The sequence below is a fragment of the Haliotis cracherodii genome, unplaced genomic scaffold, assembly GCF_022045235.1.
Source record: "Haliotis cracherodii isolate W230 unplaced genomic scaffold, xgHalCrac1.p SCAF_10, whole genome shotgun sequence".
Lineage (NCBI taxonomy): Eukaryota > Metazoa > Mollusca > Gastropoda > Lepetellida > Haliotidae > Haliotis > Haliotis cracherodii.
Genome location: NW_027266265.1, coordinates 14,134,696 through 14,152,484, shown reverse-complemented (window position 1 = coordinate 14,152,484; position 17,789 = coordinate 14,134,696). Strand labels below are relative to the sequence as shown.

Genomic DNA, 17,789 nt, shown 5'->3' with positions numbered 1-17,789 from the left:
AAAACTAGTTGCTTGTCTTTGAGACACGTGACATACGGCAGCGATCGTCTTCACAAGAAGCTGTGGTACTGTATTCTAAACACAAAAGGGGCGGTCGGGTAGCCTAGTGGTTAAAGCGTTCGCTCGTCACGCCGAAGACTCGGGTTCGAATCCCAACATGGGTACAATGTGTGAAGCCCATTTCTGGTGTCCCCCGCCGTAATATTGCTGGAACATTGCTAAAAGCGGCGTAAACTCAAACTCACTCACTCACTCACTCACTCACTCACTAAACCCAAAATGAATGACGTCTCGCAAAATCTTATGAATGAAAAAAGTAGTCCTGTATCTTCACCATGTGGGTAATAAATATGACTATTTAGCATCAGGGTTCGATATTAACCTAAAGGCAAATAGGAAAGTATTTGATTTATTTATCAACTTTCAACAAGACATTTCATATCTCTTTTACAAATTTCTGTATAGCGAATATAGACACATTCAATTTTCTCCATGCATAGATTAAATTTAAGGTTAATTTCAAACTAATTTAACGCCCCATACCGATCTATCGTGATCTATTCGCGAAGCGTGACAGTGTGTGCACAGGAGCAGGCAAACCAGTGGTAGAAAGTGTGAGCATCGACCCACGACTTTGGGGCATGACGGACATGCATCATCCTGGTCAGAGTTAAGAGGTGATCATTGACTTCCCACATAATTGATGAGGTTGTAAATACAAACACAAAGCAGTTTCTTCAGTAACGTGATATATTACTCAGATGTTAACAGAGAAACACTGACACATGCACAAGATAATCAGCGATTATTTTACACACGGAATTACAAGAGTGTGAAATCAATATGAATTAAAGAACCAACAATTAAACAGTTTATAAAGTTTGTTCCTTGTGGGGAGGGTCGTAATTACATTTCGTGACGGATCTTCCCAACTGGCATTTCCTTTGTGAATCTAACAGAAAGGTTCCTGGAGGACCGGGTTGGCTTCTTTTCAGCATCCTGTCCCCTCTTGGTGTCTTTCAGAATGGATCTTACACCAGGAGTGACCTTCAACTTGGTTTCATTTATATCTGTGGCCTTGGCCTTCACCAAATTGTCACCGGAAGCAGAGAAGTCTGTTTTGACATGTGAGATCTTGCTTGGAACCTTGTCCTTTGACTTTCCTGTGTAAGGTCTTCGAGCCTTCCTTGGTTGAACTGGAGGACTGACGCTGGAGGAACTGGTCCGCTTATTGGTAGGAGTGTGACAGGTCAGAGGGGCAGTCTGGCGCTGGAGAGCTGCCAGCTCTTCCTCCAGCTTCTTCCTCTGCTCCATCTCTGTCTGTTTCTCCTTCTCCCAGTCCCCCGCCAGTGCCTCTAGCGTCTGCTTCAGTTCCTGGAGCTCAGCCTGCGCCATTGTGTAACTGAGACGATAGTTGTAATACTCCAGCCTATAGTCCTGTCTCTCCGACTCAACTTTCAGCCTTAAGGCGTTGTCCTCCCGGAGTTGTCGGGCCTGTCGCTCGTTCTCCTCTCTCAGCTTCTGATTTTCATTGAAAAGGTGATCGAGAAGACTGAAAAAAGATATGTCGATAGTTTAGAAGATATCGTTTCTCAAAGTAATTTTATCTATGATATTTGAATGAGATGCACATTTCTTGTTTTTCCTTTTTGTATATTTTAGACGAACGTTCATGAATATTAAACGAGACTGTGCCTACCTTTCCTCCAAATCTCCGACTTGAGATTTCAGGTCCATGTACTGAACTGGAAACGAAAACAAAAACAAAAGTACAAACACCCGACTCGATTCCACTGTTATATAAAGACATACTTGGAATGTAACTGTAATTGCTTCAAACAAACACATCAAGTGATGATGTCTTGCATTTAATTTGTTTTGTATCATAAATTCAGGATCTCCTACCAAGTAAATCTTGATGCAGTTCTGGTGTTCTTGGACTACGAGGGCTAGACTGACGCTCGTTCGCCTCGAGTATGGGGGAGAGTAGTTTCCTACTCTTCAGTCGTTCTTGTGGATACATCTTCATCTGTGGGACAAAAAAATAATCACATTTGAATTTAGGAATTATTTGAGTTCCGTAATTACATTGGAGACGGAGTGTCATTTAATACAAAGGTAATTTACCGATAACAAATTTCAGAGCCGTGAAATATAGATGTGAACGAGGGTTAGAAAACAAACGCTATCAGTAAAAGTAAACCAACTGTAGGAGTTAAACTGACATTGCTTACCTAATACTGAGATGAGGTGTAGACTTGTGCAAGTAGACACAGATCAGCAACAAATGTGAAGTTTTGCAGGAGCAATAGATGTACGTCTGAACACCACCAAGTTGTGTCGGCGACTGAGTGGGAACCATCAATGTCGTCATGGAACCATTCTGTGACGTCATTTCCACTGTTTCTGTCTATGACGTCACAGACAGTGTTTACCATGCTCGGTACAGCTTTATGTAAGCTGGGCTCCGTCTCTTCACGACACATAACAAATTATGCGTGTTGAAGACGCACAGATTAAGTCTCCTGTCAAAGCAGTCAAAGACGTCAGCATACATCTTTAATTCCATAATTACTTTATATTTAGAAAACCTAGTGTTTCACTCACATCTAATACGCGTCCATATTTTATAATAGTATAGTTCACGGTTCGATACTCGAGGTGGAACAGTTAAGATCACAAGTGAACAAAACACTTGGAAAATGGGGCGGTGGGGTAGCCTGGTGGTTAAAGCGTTCGCTCGTCACGCCGAAGGCCCGGGTTCTGTTCCCCACATGGGTACAATGTGAGAAGCTCATTTCTGGTGACCCCCGCCGTGATATTGCTGGAATATTGCTAAAAGCTGCGTAAAACCATTCTCACTCACTCACTTACACACTTGGAAAAAGAATCGCTATCATCCACAAATTACATCATGGTTACACTGGACTGATATTAGTCACTGCGGAGTTGTGTCCCTTTTGTTTGGGTGCACTCTCCACTGAATACCAGAGCAAGCCTTTGATCCGTCGTAAAAATATTATGTCCGTGTCTTTTTCTCATATTGTTTGTGTTATATTACACACAACAGTCCGTATTGATTCAAAACAAATCCATAGCTTTCAAATATATGTCAGTAAGTTGTTCACAGTCAACATTTGTCATCAAATATTCACTGTTGAGTTTTTCTGGTTTAATATTTGACAGGAAGCTCTTCTAGTGCGTTAGCGTTTCAACTAACACTCCAGGTTGTAATAGACGTGACATTCATCTCGAGTTAACGTGCTGTCTGACATCAGATGATCCGTACTAAATATGCTGCTCGATTCTGTAGAATAGGTTTGGAGAAGTTCCCAAGTGGGAACACACTTATGTCAGACAGACTTGAGATACGCTTATACCGGACAGACTGGGGACACACTTATGTCAGACAGACTGGGGACACACTTATGTCAGACAGACATGGGACACACTCATGTCACACTAATATATTATTTTCTATTTATGTAGAAACCAACGTATTAGTCCGAGAGAATATCATGCTATTTTGAGGGGAAAAGGAGAAGAAATTTGGGAAACGAAATACTGTTTCCAACATTTCATGTCCCTTCTTTGCATTGTGCCCGAAATAGAGCCACGCATGACCGGCACAAGAGGTACAGAGTTACCTACCTTGTGTCAGGGTTTATTCTTTCTCATTGAACATGTAACGTATTGCTTCCTGGAGCTAATTACTCGGTAAGAAGAAATATATAGAGAATACTACACTCATTCTCGTTAGATACCATTTTAACGAAACGAATGGACTTTCTATGGTATCTGATCCACGTTGAATATATATTTAAGTGTAAATACATAACAACTTTCGTTCATTGACAGAATAAACTGAAACCGGTTGCAAAATCTGGTTGCGCATGAATATTGATATATGCCCAATATATGGGCAATGTTGACATTTCTATGTATACGCATTAACAACATGCGCCTGCAGTTGTATTTGCAAACAAATCAGCACCGACACTCAAGATCCTTTTGGAAGAATTTCTTCAACTTAAGGTTCAAGAGTCATGTCGTTAGTACGCAGGAAACCTTTATAAGAAAATTTGAAATGTCACATTAGCGCCGCGCTTTGAATATCGGACCAAGGGTCGGTCACTCGCACTGCCGGGGTCCCGTCTGTGCATTCAAAATGATCAGCTGAATTTATATCATGTCCGAACCATTTTGGAAGAGGGAAATCAGAGTGTTCGCCAAAGACATTCATGTTAACTGTACCACCCTATAACTGAAGACGTGAGAATCAACAAACTCGGGTCTGCTTGCATGTCAGTGACAGCTTCGAACGAAGGGCAAGGTCACCACCGGAATAAGAAAAGACAACCGTGATCTACTCACTGCGTTTTACGCTGGAGATGGGGAATGTTATTGTTCACATTTGGGATATTTTGGGCCACATAATCAGATATTTAGGCACACTTCAGTGGAGTTTTCGAATGATTTGTATGGGAAATGTTCACTTTGAGTGATCTGGTCGTACAGTCGTGAACAAACAACTCCCGAAACAGTGCCACTAAATACGCTTCGAAGGGGACACTGATGGCACAACCGGAACATCCCAAGTAAGTCTAAATATCTGCCCAGATTGTTTAAACCGACTCACTTCACCACGCTTATCCCTTTACGTTAATCAAATTGAAAGTTGCGAAAGTGGTCGGGTGCGTCACGCTCATGGGGACCCTACCTTTAGAATACAGTACCACAAACTTTTCAAACACGTGACAATACCCTATTACGTAATTTGTAGTATTTTGTTGCCAGTCACACCGGCGACGTCAGGGTTCAATGAGTGTGCATAAGCTCCTCCCAGTGATCTATCATCTCTACACGCAATGTCATTGAATACGCCCAGCGGTGTTGAGAGTTTTGAATATTTGTTTATATGCTATATAAACATATATGTTGCTATATTTAGCCTGCGGCGGCGTATTTTAGAACAAGCGCTAGTTTACGAAAGCACTTTTATTTTTTATATATTTTTTATTTCGTATTTCTCGTAATTCAAGCAGCTAAAAATGGTTATAAATGGGAACTAATATACATATATTATTTTTCCGGTTCATTAATTTTCATTATTATGCACAAGAATGCAGATTATAAGGGATATCGCTGAACACATCCAAATGTCGCCAGTGTTAGGGTAGGTTACCCCGAACTCTATCCTTAGCCCTTGGATCCCCTTTACAAACATTAGGGTTAGGTAATCGTTTAGTGGCTGTTATAGATTCTATAGAGGCTCCTTATATTCTTCACACAAAAACGTCGAGTATAAAGGATGCAATGGTTTTGTGTCGACTATTTTGGCTACTGGAAACTGTCCTGGAACATTCACACAAGCCAGGGTGCCTCCCTCGTTCATCCTTACAGTGTTCCCCACAACACTTTTCTGTCACAAAAATCACCTGGAGCCGTTTTCAGTTCGCGCCATATCGGCTCATTCATCACCACGAGGTATCTTGTAGATTACGGAATGGGACGAGTGTGCCAAATGGCATCGGTATCATTCGTAAGTGTCCGTAGACTAAAGTCACGAGACACCATGCCTACCCGTAAACTTCGTAAGTGTCCGTCACCTATTCGACCCTTTTCGTTCAGTTCCGTAACGTCATGGGCATGACTAGGTCAATTTGCACTTTGTTTCACAGTGGGGACGCAGCTCAGTGGCGAGCTAACAATCCGAAGGTCGCGGGTTCGCGTCCGACGGATTCTCACAAAAACTGGTTGCTTGTGGACGTAGCTCAGACGGTAAACTGTCGGGCTAACAATCGGAAGGTCGCGGGTTCGCGTCCGACGGATTCTCACAAAAACTAGTTGCTTGTCTTTGAGACATGTGACTTTCGGCAGAGATCGTCCTCACGAGAAGTTGTGGTACTGTATTCTAAAGGTGCTCCGGTACCCGTTTAGTGGCTATTGTTGATTCTATAGATGCTCCTAATATTCTTCACACAAAAACGTCGAGAAAAAAAGATGAAATGGTTTTCTGTCGAATATTTTGGCTACTGGAAACTGTATACACGCTACATTTATTAAGTACTGATTTAAAAGCGAACTCACCCTTGTGTCGTCACTAGCCATGCTTATGCCTCCCTCGTTCCTAACAATTATCCACATTATCCTTACAGTATTCTCTACCACACTTTTCTGTCACAAAAATCACCCGACGATTGATTAAATTCCATGTCATTCATGCGTAACCGCAGGTTCGACGTCTGACGTTTGACGCCAAGAGCCGTTTTGAGTTCTCGCCATATCGGCTCATTCCTCACCACTCAGTATCTTGTAGATTACGGAATGGGACGAGTGTGCCAAATGGCATCGGGATCACTCGTAGGTGTCCGTAGACTACAGTCACGACATTCGTCACCACTCGCCCCTTTCCGTAACCTCCAAGAAGACTCTATCGATGAATGTTATGTGCGAAAATACAACAAACCAATCAGAATGCGCGTATGATTTCAAGTTCTTCGTCAAAGAATCCCCCAGAAATAATTTTTGATTTTACATATCTTGCATCTAAAAATGTTCGTTCAGTTCCGTAACGGCGTATTCATGACAAGGTAAATTTGCACAAGTTTCACTTGTGGACGTTGCTCAGTCGGTTCGCTATCGGGCTAACAATACGAAGGTCGCGAGTTCTTTAAAACTAGTTGCTTGTCTTTGAGACACGTGACATACGGCAGCGATCGTCTTCACAAGAAGCTGTGGTACTGTATTCTAAACACAAAAGGGGCGGTCGGGTAGCCTAGTGGTTAAAGCGTTCGCTCGTCACGCCGAAGACTCGGGTTCGAATCCCAACATGGGTACAATGTGTGAAGCCCATTTCTGGTGTCCCCCGCCGTAATATTGCTGGAACATTGCTAAAAGCGGCGTAAACTCAAACTCACTCACTCACTCACTCACTCACTCACTAAACCCAAAATGAATGACGTCTCGCAAAATCTTATGAATGAAAAAAGTAGTCCTGTATCTTCACCATGTGGGTAATAAATATGACTATTTAGCATCAGGGTTCGATATTAACCTAAAGGCAAATAGGAAAGTATTTGATTTATTTATCAACTTTCAACAAGACATTTCATATCTCTTTTACAAATTTCTGTATAGCGAATATAGACACATTCAATTTTCTCCATGCATAGATTAAATTTAAGGTTAATTTCAAACTAATTTAACGCCCCATACCGATCTATCGTGATCTATTCGCGAAGCGTGACAGTGTGTGCACAGGAGCAGGCAAACCAGTGGTAGAAAGTGTGAGCATCGACCCACGACTTTGGGGCATGACGGACATGCATCATCCTGGTCAGAGTTAAGAGGTGATCATTGACTTCCCACATAATTGATGAGGTTGTAAATACAAACACAAAGCAGTTTCTTCAGTAACGTGATATATTACTCAGATGTTAACAGAGAAACACTGACACATGCACAAGATAATCAGCGATTATTTTACACACGGAATTACAAGAGTGTGAAATCAATATGAATTAAAGAACCAACAATTAAACAGTTTATAAAGTTTGTTCCTTGTGGGGAGGGTCGTAATTACATTTCGTGACGGATCTTCCCAACTGGCATTTCCTTTGTGAATCTAACAGAAAGGTTCCTGGAGGACCGGGTTGGCTTCTTTTCAGCATCCTGTCCCCTCTTGGTGTCTTTCAGAATGGATCTTACACCAGGAGTGACCTTCAACTTGGTTTCATTTATATCTGTGGCCTTGGCCTTCACCAAATTGTCACCGGAAGCAGAGAAGTCTGTTTTGACATGTGAGATCTTGCTTGGAACCTTGTCCTTTGACTTTCCTGTGTAAGGTCTTCGAGCCTTCCTTGGTTGAACTGGAGGACTGACGCTGGAGGAACTGGTCCGCTTATTGGTAGGAGTGTGACAGGTCAGAGGGGCAGTCTGGCGCTGGAGAGCTGCCAGCTCTTCCTCCAGCTTCTTCCTCTGCTCCATCTCTGTCTGTTTCTCCTTCTCCCAGTCCCCCGCCAGTGCCTCTAGCGTCTGCTTCAGTTCCTGGAGCTCAGCCTGCGCCATTGTGTAACTGAGACGATAGTTGTAATACTCCAGCCTATAGTCCTGTCTCTCCGACTCAACTTTCAGCCTTAAGGCGTTGTCCTCCCGGAGTTGTCGGGCCTGTCGCTCGTTCTCCTCTCTCAGCTTCTGATTTTCATTGAAAAGGTGATCGAGAAGACTGAAAAAAGATATGTCGATAGTTTAGAAGATATCGTTTCTCAAAGTAATTTTATCTATGATATTTGAATGAGATGCACATTTCTTGTTTTTCCTTTTTGTATATTTTAGACGAACGTTCATGAATATTAAACGAGACTGTGCCTACCTTTCCTCCAAATCTCCGACTTGAGATTTCAGGTCCATGTACTGAACTGGAAACGAAAACAAAAACAAAAGTACAAACACCCGACTCGATTCCACTGTTATATAAAGACATACTTGGAATGTAACTGTAATTGCTTCAAACAAACACATCAAGTGATGATGTCTTGCATTTAATTTGTTTTGTATCATAAATTCAGGATCTCCTACCAAGTAAATCTTGATGCAGTTCTGGTGTTCTTGGACTACGAGGGCTAGACTGACGCTCGTTCGCCTCGAGTATGGGGGAGAGTAGTTTCCTACTCTTCAGTCGTTCTTGTGGATACATCTTCATCTGTGGGACAAAAAAATAATCACATTTGAATTTAGGAATTATTTGAGTTCCGTAATTACATTGGAGACGGAGTGTCATTTAATACAAAGGTAATTTACCGATAACAAATTTCAGAGCCGTGAAATATAGATGTGAACGAGGGTTAGAAAACAAACGCTATCAGTAAAAGTAAACCAACTGTAGGAGTTAAACTGACATTGCTTACCTAATACTGAGATGAGGTGTAGACTTGTGCAAGTAGACACAGATCAGCAACAAATGTGAAGTTTTGCAGGAGCAATAGATGTACGTCTGAACACCACCAAGTTGTGTCGGCGACTGATTGGGAACCATCAACGTCGTCATGGAACCATTCTGTGACGTCATTTCCACTGTTTCTGTCTATGACGTCACTGACAGTGTTCACCATGCACGATACGGCTTTATGTAAGCGGGGCTCCGTCTCTTCACGACACATAACAAATTATGCGTGTTGAAGACGCACAGATTAAGTCTCCTGTCAAAGCTGTAAAAGACGTCAGGGTGCATCTTTAATTCCATGATTACTTTACATTAAGAAAACCAAGCGCTTCACTCACACCTAACACGCGTCGATATTTCATAATAGTATATTTCACAGTTTGAAACTCGAGGTTAAACAGTAAGATCACAAGTGAATAAAACACTTGGAAAATGGGACGGCGGGGTAGCCTGGTGGTTAAAGTGTTCGCTCGTCACGCCGAAGACCCGGGTTCGATTCCCGACATGGGTACAATGTGTGAAGCTCATTTCTGGTGTCCCCCGCCGTGATATTGCTGGAATATTGCTAAAAGCTGCGTAAAACCATACTCACTCACTTACGCACTTGGAAAAAGAATCGCTATCATCCACAAATTACATCATGACTGCAGGGTTACACTGGATTAAAATTTGTCAATGCGGAGTTGTGTCCCTTTTGTTTGGGCAGACTCTCCACTGAATACCAGAACAAGCCTGTGATCCGTCGTACAAATATTATGTCCGTGTCTTTTCTCATATTGTTTGTGTTATATTACACACAACAGCCCGTATTGATTCAAAACAAATCCATAGCTTTCAAATATGCCAGTAAGATGTTCACAGTCAACATTTGTCATCAAATATTCACTGTTGAGTTTTTCTGTTTGAATAGTTGACAGGAAGCTCTTCTAGTGCGTTAGCGTTTTTAATTACGCTCCAGGTTGTAATAGACGTGATATTCATCTCGAGTTAACGTGCTGTCTAACATAAGATGATCCATACTAAAGATGCTGCTCGATTCTGTAGAATAGGTTTGGTGAAGTTCCCAACTGGGAACACACTTATGTCAGACAGACTGGGGACACACTTATGTCAGATAGACTGGGGAAACACATGTCAGACAAACATGGGACACATTTCTGTCAGACAGACTGGGGACATACTTAAGTCGGACAGACTGGGGACACACTTAAGTCAGACAAAATGGGGACACACTTATGTCAGACAGACTGGGGACACATTTATGTCAGACAGACTGAGGACACATTTATGTCAGAGACTGGGGACAAACTTATGATGGAACTGGGGACACGCTCATGACAGAAAGACTGGGAACACACTTATTACAGACAGCTTGAGGACACACGTCTCTCAGACAGATTGGGACACACTTATGTCAGACAGACTGGGGACACACTTATGTCGGACAGACTGGGGACACACTTATGACAGACAGACTGGGGACACACGTATGACAGACAGACTGGGGACACACGTATGACAGACAGACTGGGGACACACTTATATCAGACAGACTAGGGACACACTTATGATAGACAGACTGGAGACACACTAATGTCAGACAGACTGGGGACACACTTATGATAGACAGACTGGAGACACACGTATGACAGACAGACTGGGGACACACTTATGACAGACAGACTGGGGACACACGTATGTCAGACAGACGGGGGACACACGTATGTCAGACAGACGGGGGACACACTTATGATAGACAGACTGGAGACACACGTATGACAGACAGACTGGGGACACACTTATGACAGACAGACTGGGGACACACGTATGTCAGACAGACGGGGGACACACGTATGTCAGACAGACGGGGGACACACTTATGACAGACAGACTGGGGACACACGTATGTCAGACAGACGGGGGACACACGTATGTCAGACAGACTGGAGACACACTTATGACAGACAGACTGGAGACACACGTATGACAGACAGACTGGAGACACACGTATGACAGACAGACTGGGGACACACTTATGACAGACAGACGGGGGACACACGTATGTCAGACAGACGGGGGACACACGTATGTCAGACAGACGGGGGACACACGTATGTCAAAAACACTAGGGACACACTCATGACAGACAGACTGGGGACACACTTATGACAGACAGACTGGGGACACACATATGGCAGACAGACTGGAGACACACTCATGCCAGACAGACTGGGGACACATTTATGTCAGACAGACTGGGGACACACATATGTCAGACAGACTGGGGACACGCTTATGTCAGACAGACTGGGGACACGCTTATGTCAGACAAACTGGGGACACGCTCATGTCAGACAGACTGGGGACACGCTTATGTCAGACAGACTGGAGATAAATGAAAAAATACGTTTTTACCCTGCATTTGAACCGATATGCGAAGCGTAAATATTCCTGCAAAATGGTCATATAGAAAAACTGGACTTGTGCACATTACGTCAGACAAACTGGGGGCACAATTACTATAGACAGGTGGGGCACACTATATTTAAACAGATTGGAGGCACAGTACAGTGGCACATTCCCTCAGACAGAGTGGTGGCACAATTACTGTAGACAGGTGGGGGCACACTATATTTATACAGATTGGAGGCACAGTACAGTGGCACATCACGTCAGACAGAGTGGCGGCACACTCGCTTGTCTTGAGATATAGCTGCACTGGGCATATCTTTGTAAATTTACGTTTATACGCTACATTTGCAAAGATATCTATAACGTAGATATGCATGCCATATGCGCATGTATAAAAACTGGTTAACAAACATCGGTCACAAAGGCGGGTGAAGGTTCAAAGGGTCAATGACGAACTCGGTATTCTTCACTCTATAGACCCATGTCAGTAACTAAATAGGGACTTATTAATCCATTTCAAAATGATTTCATGACCATTAATATAGTTATTACGACACAGTGTATAATATCTCATCTATTATTTTCGATTTATGTAGAAAACAACCTGCTTCCATGTTCCCAACGAACAAATGTTAATCCGAGGGAATGTCATGCTATTTTGAAGGAAAAGAAAGAAGAAATTTGGGGAACTAAATCATGTTTCCAACATTTCATGTCCCTCCACGAAATAAGGGGAACAGAGTTGTCTACCTTGTGTCAGGGTGTATACTCACTCATTGAACATGTAACGAATTGCGTCCTGTAGCTAATTACTCCGTGAGAAGAAATATATATGACCTTTTAGCTTCAGTGTTCGATATAAACCTAAAGATAAATATGAAAGTATTTGTTTTCTTCATCAACTTTCATCTATCGTGATCTATTCCCGCGAAGCGTGACAGTTAGTCACGAATGCGAAACACGTGTGACGTACGGATTTAGTATCGTGACGCGTAGCATGACAGTGTCTGCACGGGAGCAGGCAAACCAGTGGTAAAAAGTGTGAGCATCGACCCACGACTTTGGGGCATGACGGACATGCATCATCCTGGTCAGAGTTGAGAGGTGATCATTGACTTCCCACATAATTGATGAGGTTGTAAGTACAAACACAAAGCAGTTTCTTCAGTAACGTGATATATTACCCAGATGTTAACAGAGAAACACTGACACATGCACAACATAGTCAGCGATTATTTTACACACGGAATTACAAGAATGTGAAATCAATATGAATTAAAGAACCAACAATTAAACAGTTTATAAAGTTTGTTACTTGTGGCGAGGGTCGTAATTACATTTCGCGACGGATCTTTCCAACTGGCATTTCCTTTGTGAATCTAACAGAAAGGTTCCTGGAGGATCTGGTTGGTTTCCTTTCAGCACCCTGTCCTGTCTTGGTGTCTTTCAGAATGGATCTAACACTGGAAGTGACCTTCAACTTGGTTTCATTCTTATCTGTGGCCTTGGCCTGCACCAAGTTGTCACCGGAAGCAGAGAAGTCTGTCTTCACATGTGAGATCCTGCTTGGAACCTTGTCCTTTGACTTTCCTGTGTAAGGTCTTCGAGCCTTCCTTGGTTGAACTGGAGGACTGACGCTGGAGGAACAGGTCCGCTTATTGCCAGGAGTGTGACAGGTCAGAGGGGCAGTCTGGTGCTGGAGAGCTGCCAGCTCTTCCTCCAGCTTCTTCCTCTGCTCCATCTCTGTCCGCTTCTCCTTCTCCCAGTCCCCCGCCAGTCCCTCTAGCGTCTGTTTCAGTTCCTGGAGCTCAGCCTGCGCCATTGTGTAACTGAGACGGTAGTTGAAATACTCCAGCCTATAGTCCTGCCTCTCCGACTCAACTTTCAGCCTTAAGGCGTTGTCCTCCCGAAGTTGTCGGGCCTGTCGCTCGTTCTCCTCTCTCAGCTTCTGGTTCTCATTGAAAAGGTGATCGAGAAGACTGAAAAAAGATATGTCGATAGTTTAGAAGATATCGTTTCTCAAAGTCATTTTATCTATGATATTTGAATGAGATGCACATTTCTTGTTTTTCCTTTTGTATATTTTAGACGAACGTTCATGAATATTAAACGAGACTGTGCCTACCTTTCCTCCAAATTTCCGACTTGAGATTTCAGGTCCATGTACTGAACTGGAAACGAAAACAAAAACAAAAGTACAAACACCCGACTCGATTCCACTGTTATATAAAGACATACTTGGAATGTAACTGTAATTGCTTCAAACAAACACATCAAGTGATGATGTCTTGCATTTAATTTGTTTTGTATCATAAATTCAGGATCTCCTACCAAGTAAATCTTGATGCAGTTCTGGCGTTCGTGGACTACGAGGGTTAGACTGACGCTCGTTCGCCTCGAGTATGGGGGAGAGTAGTTTCCTACTCTTCAGTCGTTCTTGTGGATACATCTTCATCTGTGGGACAAAACATAATCACATTTGAATTTAGGAATTATTTGAGTTCCGTAATTACATTGGAGACGGAGTGTCATTTAATACAAAGGTAATTTATTGATAAAGAATTTCAGAGCCATGAAATATAGATGTGAACGAGGGTTAGGAAACAAACGCTATCAGTAAAAGTAAACCAACAGTAGGAGTTAAACTGGCATTGCTTACCTAATACTGAGATGAGGTGTAGACTTGTGCAAGTAGACACAGACCAGCAACAAATGTGAAGTTTTTCAACAGCAACACATGTACGTCTGAACACCACCAAGTTGTGTCGGCGACTGATTTGGGAACCATCAACGTCGTCATGGAACCATTCTGTGACGTCATTTCCACTGTTTCTGTCTATGACGTCACTGACAGTGTTCACCATACACGATACGGCTTTATGTAAGCTGGGCTCCGTCTCTTCACGACACATAACAAATTATGCGTGTTGAAGACGCACAGATTAAGTCTCCTGTCAAAGCTGTAAAAGACGTCAGGGTGCATCTTTAATTCCATGATTACTTTACATTAAGAAAACCAAGCGCTTCACTCACGCCTAACACGCGTCGATATTTCATAATAATATATTTCACAGTTTGAAACTCGAGGTGGAACAGTTAAGATCACAAGTGAACAAAACACTTGGAAAATGGGACTGTGGGGTAGCCTGGTGGTTAAAGCGTTCGCTCGTCACGCCGAAGACCCGGGTTCGATTCCCGACATGGGTACAATGTGTGAAGCTCATTTCTGGTGTCCCCCGCCGTGATATTGCTGGAATATTGCTAAAAGCTGCGTAAAACCATACTCACTCACTCACTTCGTCACTTGGAAAAAGAATCGCTATCATCCACAAATTCCATCATGGCTGCAGGGTTACACTGGACTGAAATTAGTCAATGCGGAGTTGTGTCCCTTTTGTTTGGGTGCACTCTCCACTGAATACCAGAGCAAGCCTGTGATTCGTCATAAAAATATTATGTCCGTGTCTTTTTCTCATATTGTTTGTGTTATATTACACACAACAGCCAGTATTGATTCAAAACAAATCCATAGCGTTCACATATATGTCAGTAAGTTGTTCACAGTCAACATTTGTCATCAAATATTCACTGTTGAGTTTCTGGTATAATAGTTGACAGGAAGCTCTTCTAGTGCGTTAACTTTTCACCTAACGCTCCAGGTTGTAATAGACGTGACATTCATCTCGAGTTAACGTGCTGTCTGACATAAGATGATCCGCACTAAATATGCTGCTCGATTCTGTAGAATAGGTTTAGAGAAGTTCCCAACTGGGGACACACGTATGGCAGACAGATTGGTGACACACGTATGTCAGACAGATTGGGGACACATTTATGTCAGAGACTGGGGACAAACTTATGATGGAACTGGGGACACACTCATGACAGAAAGACTGGGGACACACTTATTACAGACAGCTTGAGGACACACGCCTGTCAGACAGATTGGGACACATTTATGACAGACAGACTGAGGACACACGTATGTCAGACAGACGGGGGACACACGTATGGCAGACAGACTGGGGACACACTTATGGCAGAAAGACTGGGCACACACGTATGTCAGACAGACTGGGGACACACGTATGTCAGACAGACTGGGGACACACGTATGTCAAACAGACTTGGGACACACGTATGTCAAAAATACTGGGGACACACTTATGACAGACAGACTTGGGACACACTTATGACAGACAGACTGGGGACACACTTATGTCAGACAGACTGGGATACTTATGACAGACAGACTGGTGACACACTCATGACAGACAGCCTGGGGACACACTCATAACAGACAGACTGGGGACACCCTTATGTCAGACAGACTGGGGACACACTTATGTCAGACAGACTGGGGATACTTATGACAGACAGACTGGGGATACTTATGACAGACAGACTGAGGACACACTTATGTCAGACAGACTGGGGACACACTTATGTCAGACAGACTGGGGATACTTATGACAGACAGACTGAGGACACACTTATGTCAGACAGACTGGGGATACTTATGACAGACAGACTGAGGACACACTTATGTCAGACAGACTGGGGACACATTTATGTCAGACAGACTGGGGACACACGTATGACTGACAGACTGGGGACACCCTTATGTCAGATAGACTGGGGACACACTTATGTCAGACAGACTGGGGATACTTAAGACAGACAGACTGAGGACACACTTATGTCAGACAGACTGGGGATACTTATGACAGACAGACTGAGGACACACTTATGTCAGACAGACTGGGGACACATTTATGTCAGACAGACTGGGGACACACGTATGACTGACAGACTGGGGACACCCTTATGTCAGACAGACTGGGGACACACTTATGTCAGACAGACTGGGGATACTTATGACAGACAGACTGAGGACACACTTATGTCAGACAGACTGGGGATACTTATGACAGACAGACTGAGGACACACTTATGTCAGACAGACTGGGGACACATTTATGTCAGACAGACTGGGGACACACGTATGACTGACAGACTGGGGACACACTTATGTCAGATAGACTTGGGGCACATTTATGTCAGACAGACTGAGGACACACTTATGGCAGATAGACCGGGAACACGTTAATGTAAGACAAACTGGGGACACGCTTATGTCAGACAGACTGGGGACACACTTATGACAGACAGACTGGGGACACACTTCTGGCACACAGACTGGGGACAGACTTATGGCAGACAGACTGGGGACACACTTATGTCAGACAAACTGGGGACACACTTATGTCAGACAGACTGAGGACACACTTAGCAGATAGACTGGGGATACGCTTATGACAGACAGACTGGGGACACACTTATGTCTGACAGACTGGGGACACACTTATGGCAGACAGACTGGGGATACGCTTATGACAGACAGACTGGGGACACACTTATGACAGACAGACTGGGGACACACTTAAGTCGGACAGCCTGGGTACACACTTATGTCGGACACACTTGGGACACACTTATGACAGACAGATTGTGGGCACACCTATGACACATCGATTGGGGACACACTTAAGTCAGACAGACTGGGGACACACTTAAGTCAGACAGACTGGGGACACGCTTATGTCAGACAGAGTGGGGACACATTTATGTCAGACAGACTTGGGACTCACTTATGGCAGACGGACTGGGGACACACTTATGGCAGAAAGACTGGGGGGCGCATTTAATGTAGAGAAAATGGCTGCACATTACGTCAGACAGAATTATAATACCCTGGTGTTTCTTGAGATACTTTTATATACGACAGATAAATTAAAAAATACGTTTTTACGCTGCATTTGAACCGATATGCGAAGCGTAAATATTCCTGCAAAATAGTCATATAGAAAAACTGGACTTGTGCACATTACGTCAGACAAACTGGGGGCAATTACTATAGACAGGTGGGGCACACTATATTTATACAGATTGGAGGCACAGTACAGTGGCATATTACGTCAAACTGGGGGCACAATTACTATAGACAGGTGGGGGCACACTATATTTATACAGATTGGAGGCACAGTACAGTGGCACATTACGTCAAACTGGGGGCACAATTACTATAGACAGGTGGGGGCACACTATATTTATACAGATTGGAGGCACAGTACAGTGGCACATCACGTCAGACAGAGTGGCGGCACACTCGCGTGTCTTGAGATATAGCTGCACTGGGCATATCCTTGTAAAATTACGTGTATACGCTACATTTGCAAAGATATCTATAACGTAGATATGCATGCCATATGCGCATGTATGAAAACTGGTTAACAAACATCGGTCACAAAGGCGGGTGAAGGTTCAAAGGGTCAATGACGGACTCGGTATTCTTCACTCCATACACCCATGTCAGTAACTAAATGGGGACTTATTAATTCACTTCAAAATGATTTCATGACCATTTATATAG

At 43.3% G+C, this 17,789-nt stretch overlaps 3 protein-coding genes across 3 annotated transcripts; all 3 read right to left on the bottom strand.

Moving 5' to 3' along the window:
- Nucleotides 1-906: 906 nt before the first annotated feature.
- LOC139446977 (uncharacterized) lies at nucleotides 907-2,029 on the bottom strand. Its single transcript, XM_071228199.1, has 3 exons — nucleotides 1,906-2,029; nucleotides 1,700-1,745; nucleotides 907-1,552 (listed from the first exon to the last, which is right to left on the bottom strand). The coding sequence occupies exons 1-3, from the start codon at nucleotides 2,027-2,029 to the stop codon at nucleotides 907-909; spliced, it is 816 nt and encodes a 271-aa protein (XP_071084300.1).
- Nucleotides 2,030-7,581: 5,552 nt separating this feature from the next.
- LOC139446961 (uncharacterized) lies at nucleotides 7,582-8,704 on the bottom strand. The gene is made up of 3 exons (XM_071228196.1): nucleotides 8,581-8,704; nucleotides 8,375-8,420; nucleotides 7,582-8,227 (listed from the first exon to the last, which is right to left on the bottom strand). The coding sequence occupies exons 1-3, from the start codon at nucleotides 8,702-8,704 to the stop codon at nucleotides 7,582-7,584; spliced, it is 816 nt and encodes a 271-aa protein (XP_071084297.1).
- A 3,985-nt stretch (nucleotides 8,705-12,689) lies between these two features.
- Nucleotides 12,690-13,811, bottom strand: LOC139446944 (uncharacterized). Its single transcript, XM_071228195.1, has 3 exons — nucleotides 13,688-13,811; nucleotides 13,482-13,527; nucleotides 12,690-13,335 (listed from the first exon to the last, which is right to left on the bottom strand). The coding sequence occupies exons 1-3, from the start codon at nucleotides 13,809-13,811 to the stop codon at nucleotides 12,690-12,692; spliced, it is 816 nt and encodes a 271-aa protein (XP_071084296.1).
- Nucleotides 13,812-17,789: the final 3,978 nt, after the last annotated feature.

Bases quoted from the DNA above. Each gene is read 5' to 3' on its own strand.
- LOC139446977 (XM_071228199.1), bottom strand. From the start codon at position 2,029: ATGAAGATGTATCCACAAGAACGACTGAAGAGTAGGAAACTACTCTCC. The intron at 1,746-1,905 runs GTAGGAGATCCT...TTTCGTTTCCAG, and splicing joins ACTGCATCAAGATTTACTTG to TTCAGTACATGGACCTGAAA. The intron at 1,553-1,699 runs GTAGGCACAGTC...ATCTTTTTTCAG, and splicing joins GTCGGAGATTTGGAGGAAAG to TCTTCTCGATCACCTTTTCA.
- LOC139446961 (XM_071228196.1), bottom strand. From the start codon at position 8,704: ATGAAGATGTATCCACAAGAACGACTGAAGAGTAGGAAACTACTCTCC. The intron at 8,421-8,580 runs GTAGGAGATCCT...TTTCGTTTCCAG, and splicing joins ACTGCATCAAGATTTACTTG to TTCAGTACATGGACCTGAAA. The intron at 8,228-8,374 runs GTAGGCACAGTC...ATCTTTTTTCAG, and splicing joins GTCGGAGATTTGGAGGAAAG to TCTTCTCGATCACCTTTTCA.
- LOC139446944 (XM_071228195.1), bottom strand. From the start codon at position 13,811: ATGAAGATGTATCCACAAGAACGACTGAAGAGTAGGAAACTACTCTCC. The intron at 13,528-13,687 runs GTAGGAGATCCT...TTTCGTTTCCAG, and splicing joins ACTGCATCAAGATTTACTTG to TTCAGTACATGGACCTGAAA. The intron at 13,336-13,481 runs GTAGGCACAGTC...ATCTTTTTTCAG, and splicing joins GTCGGAAATTTGGAGGAAAG to TCTTCTCGATCACCTTTTCA.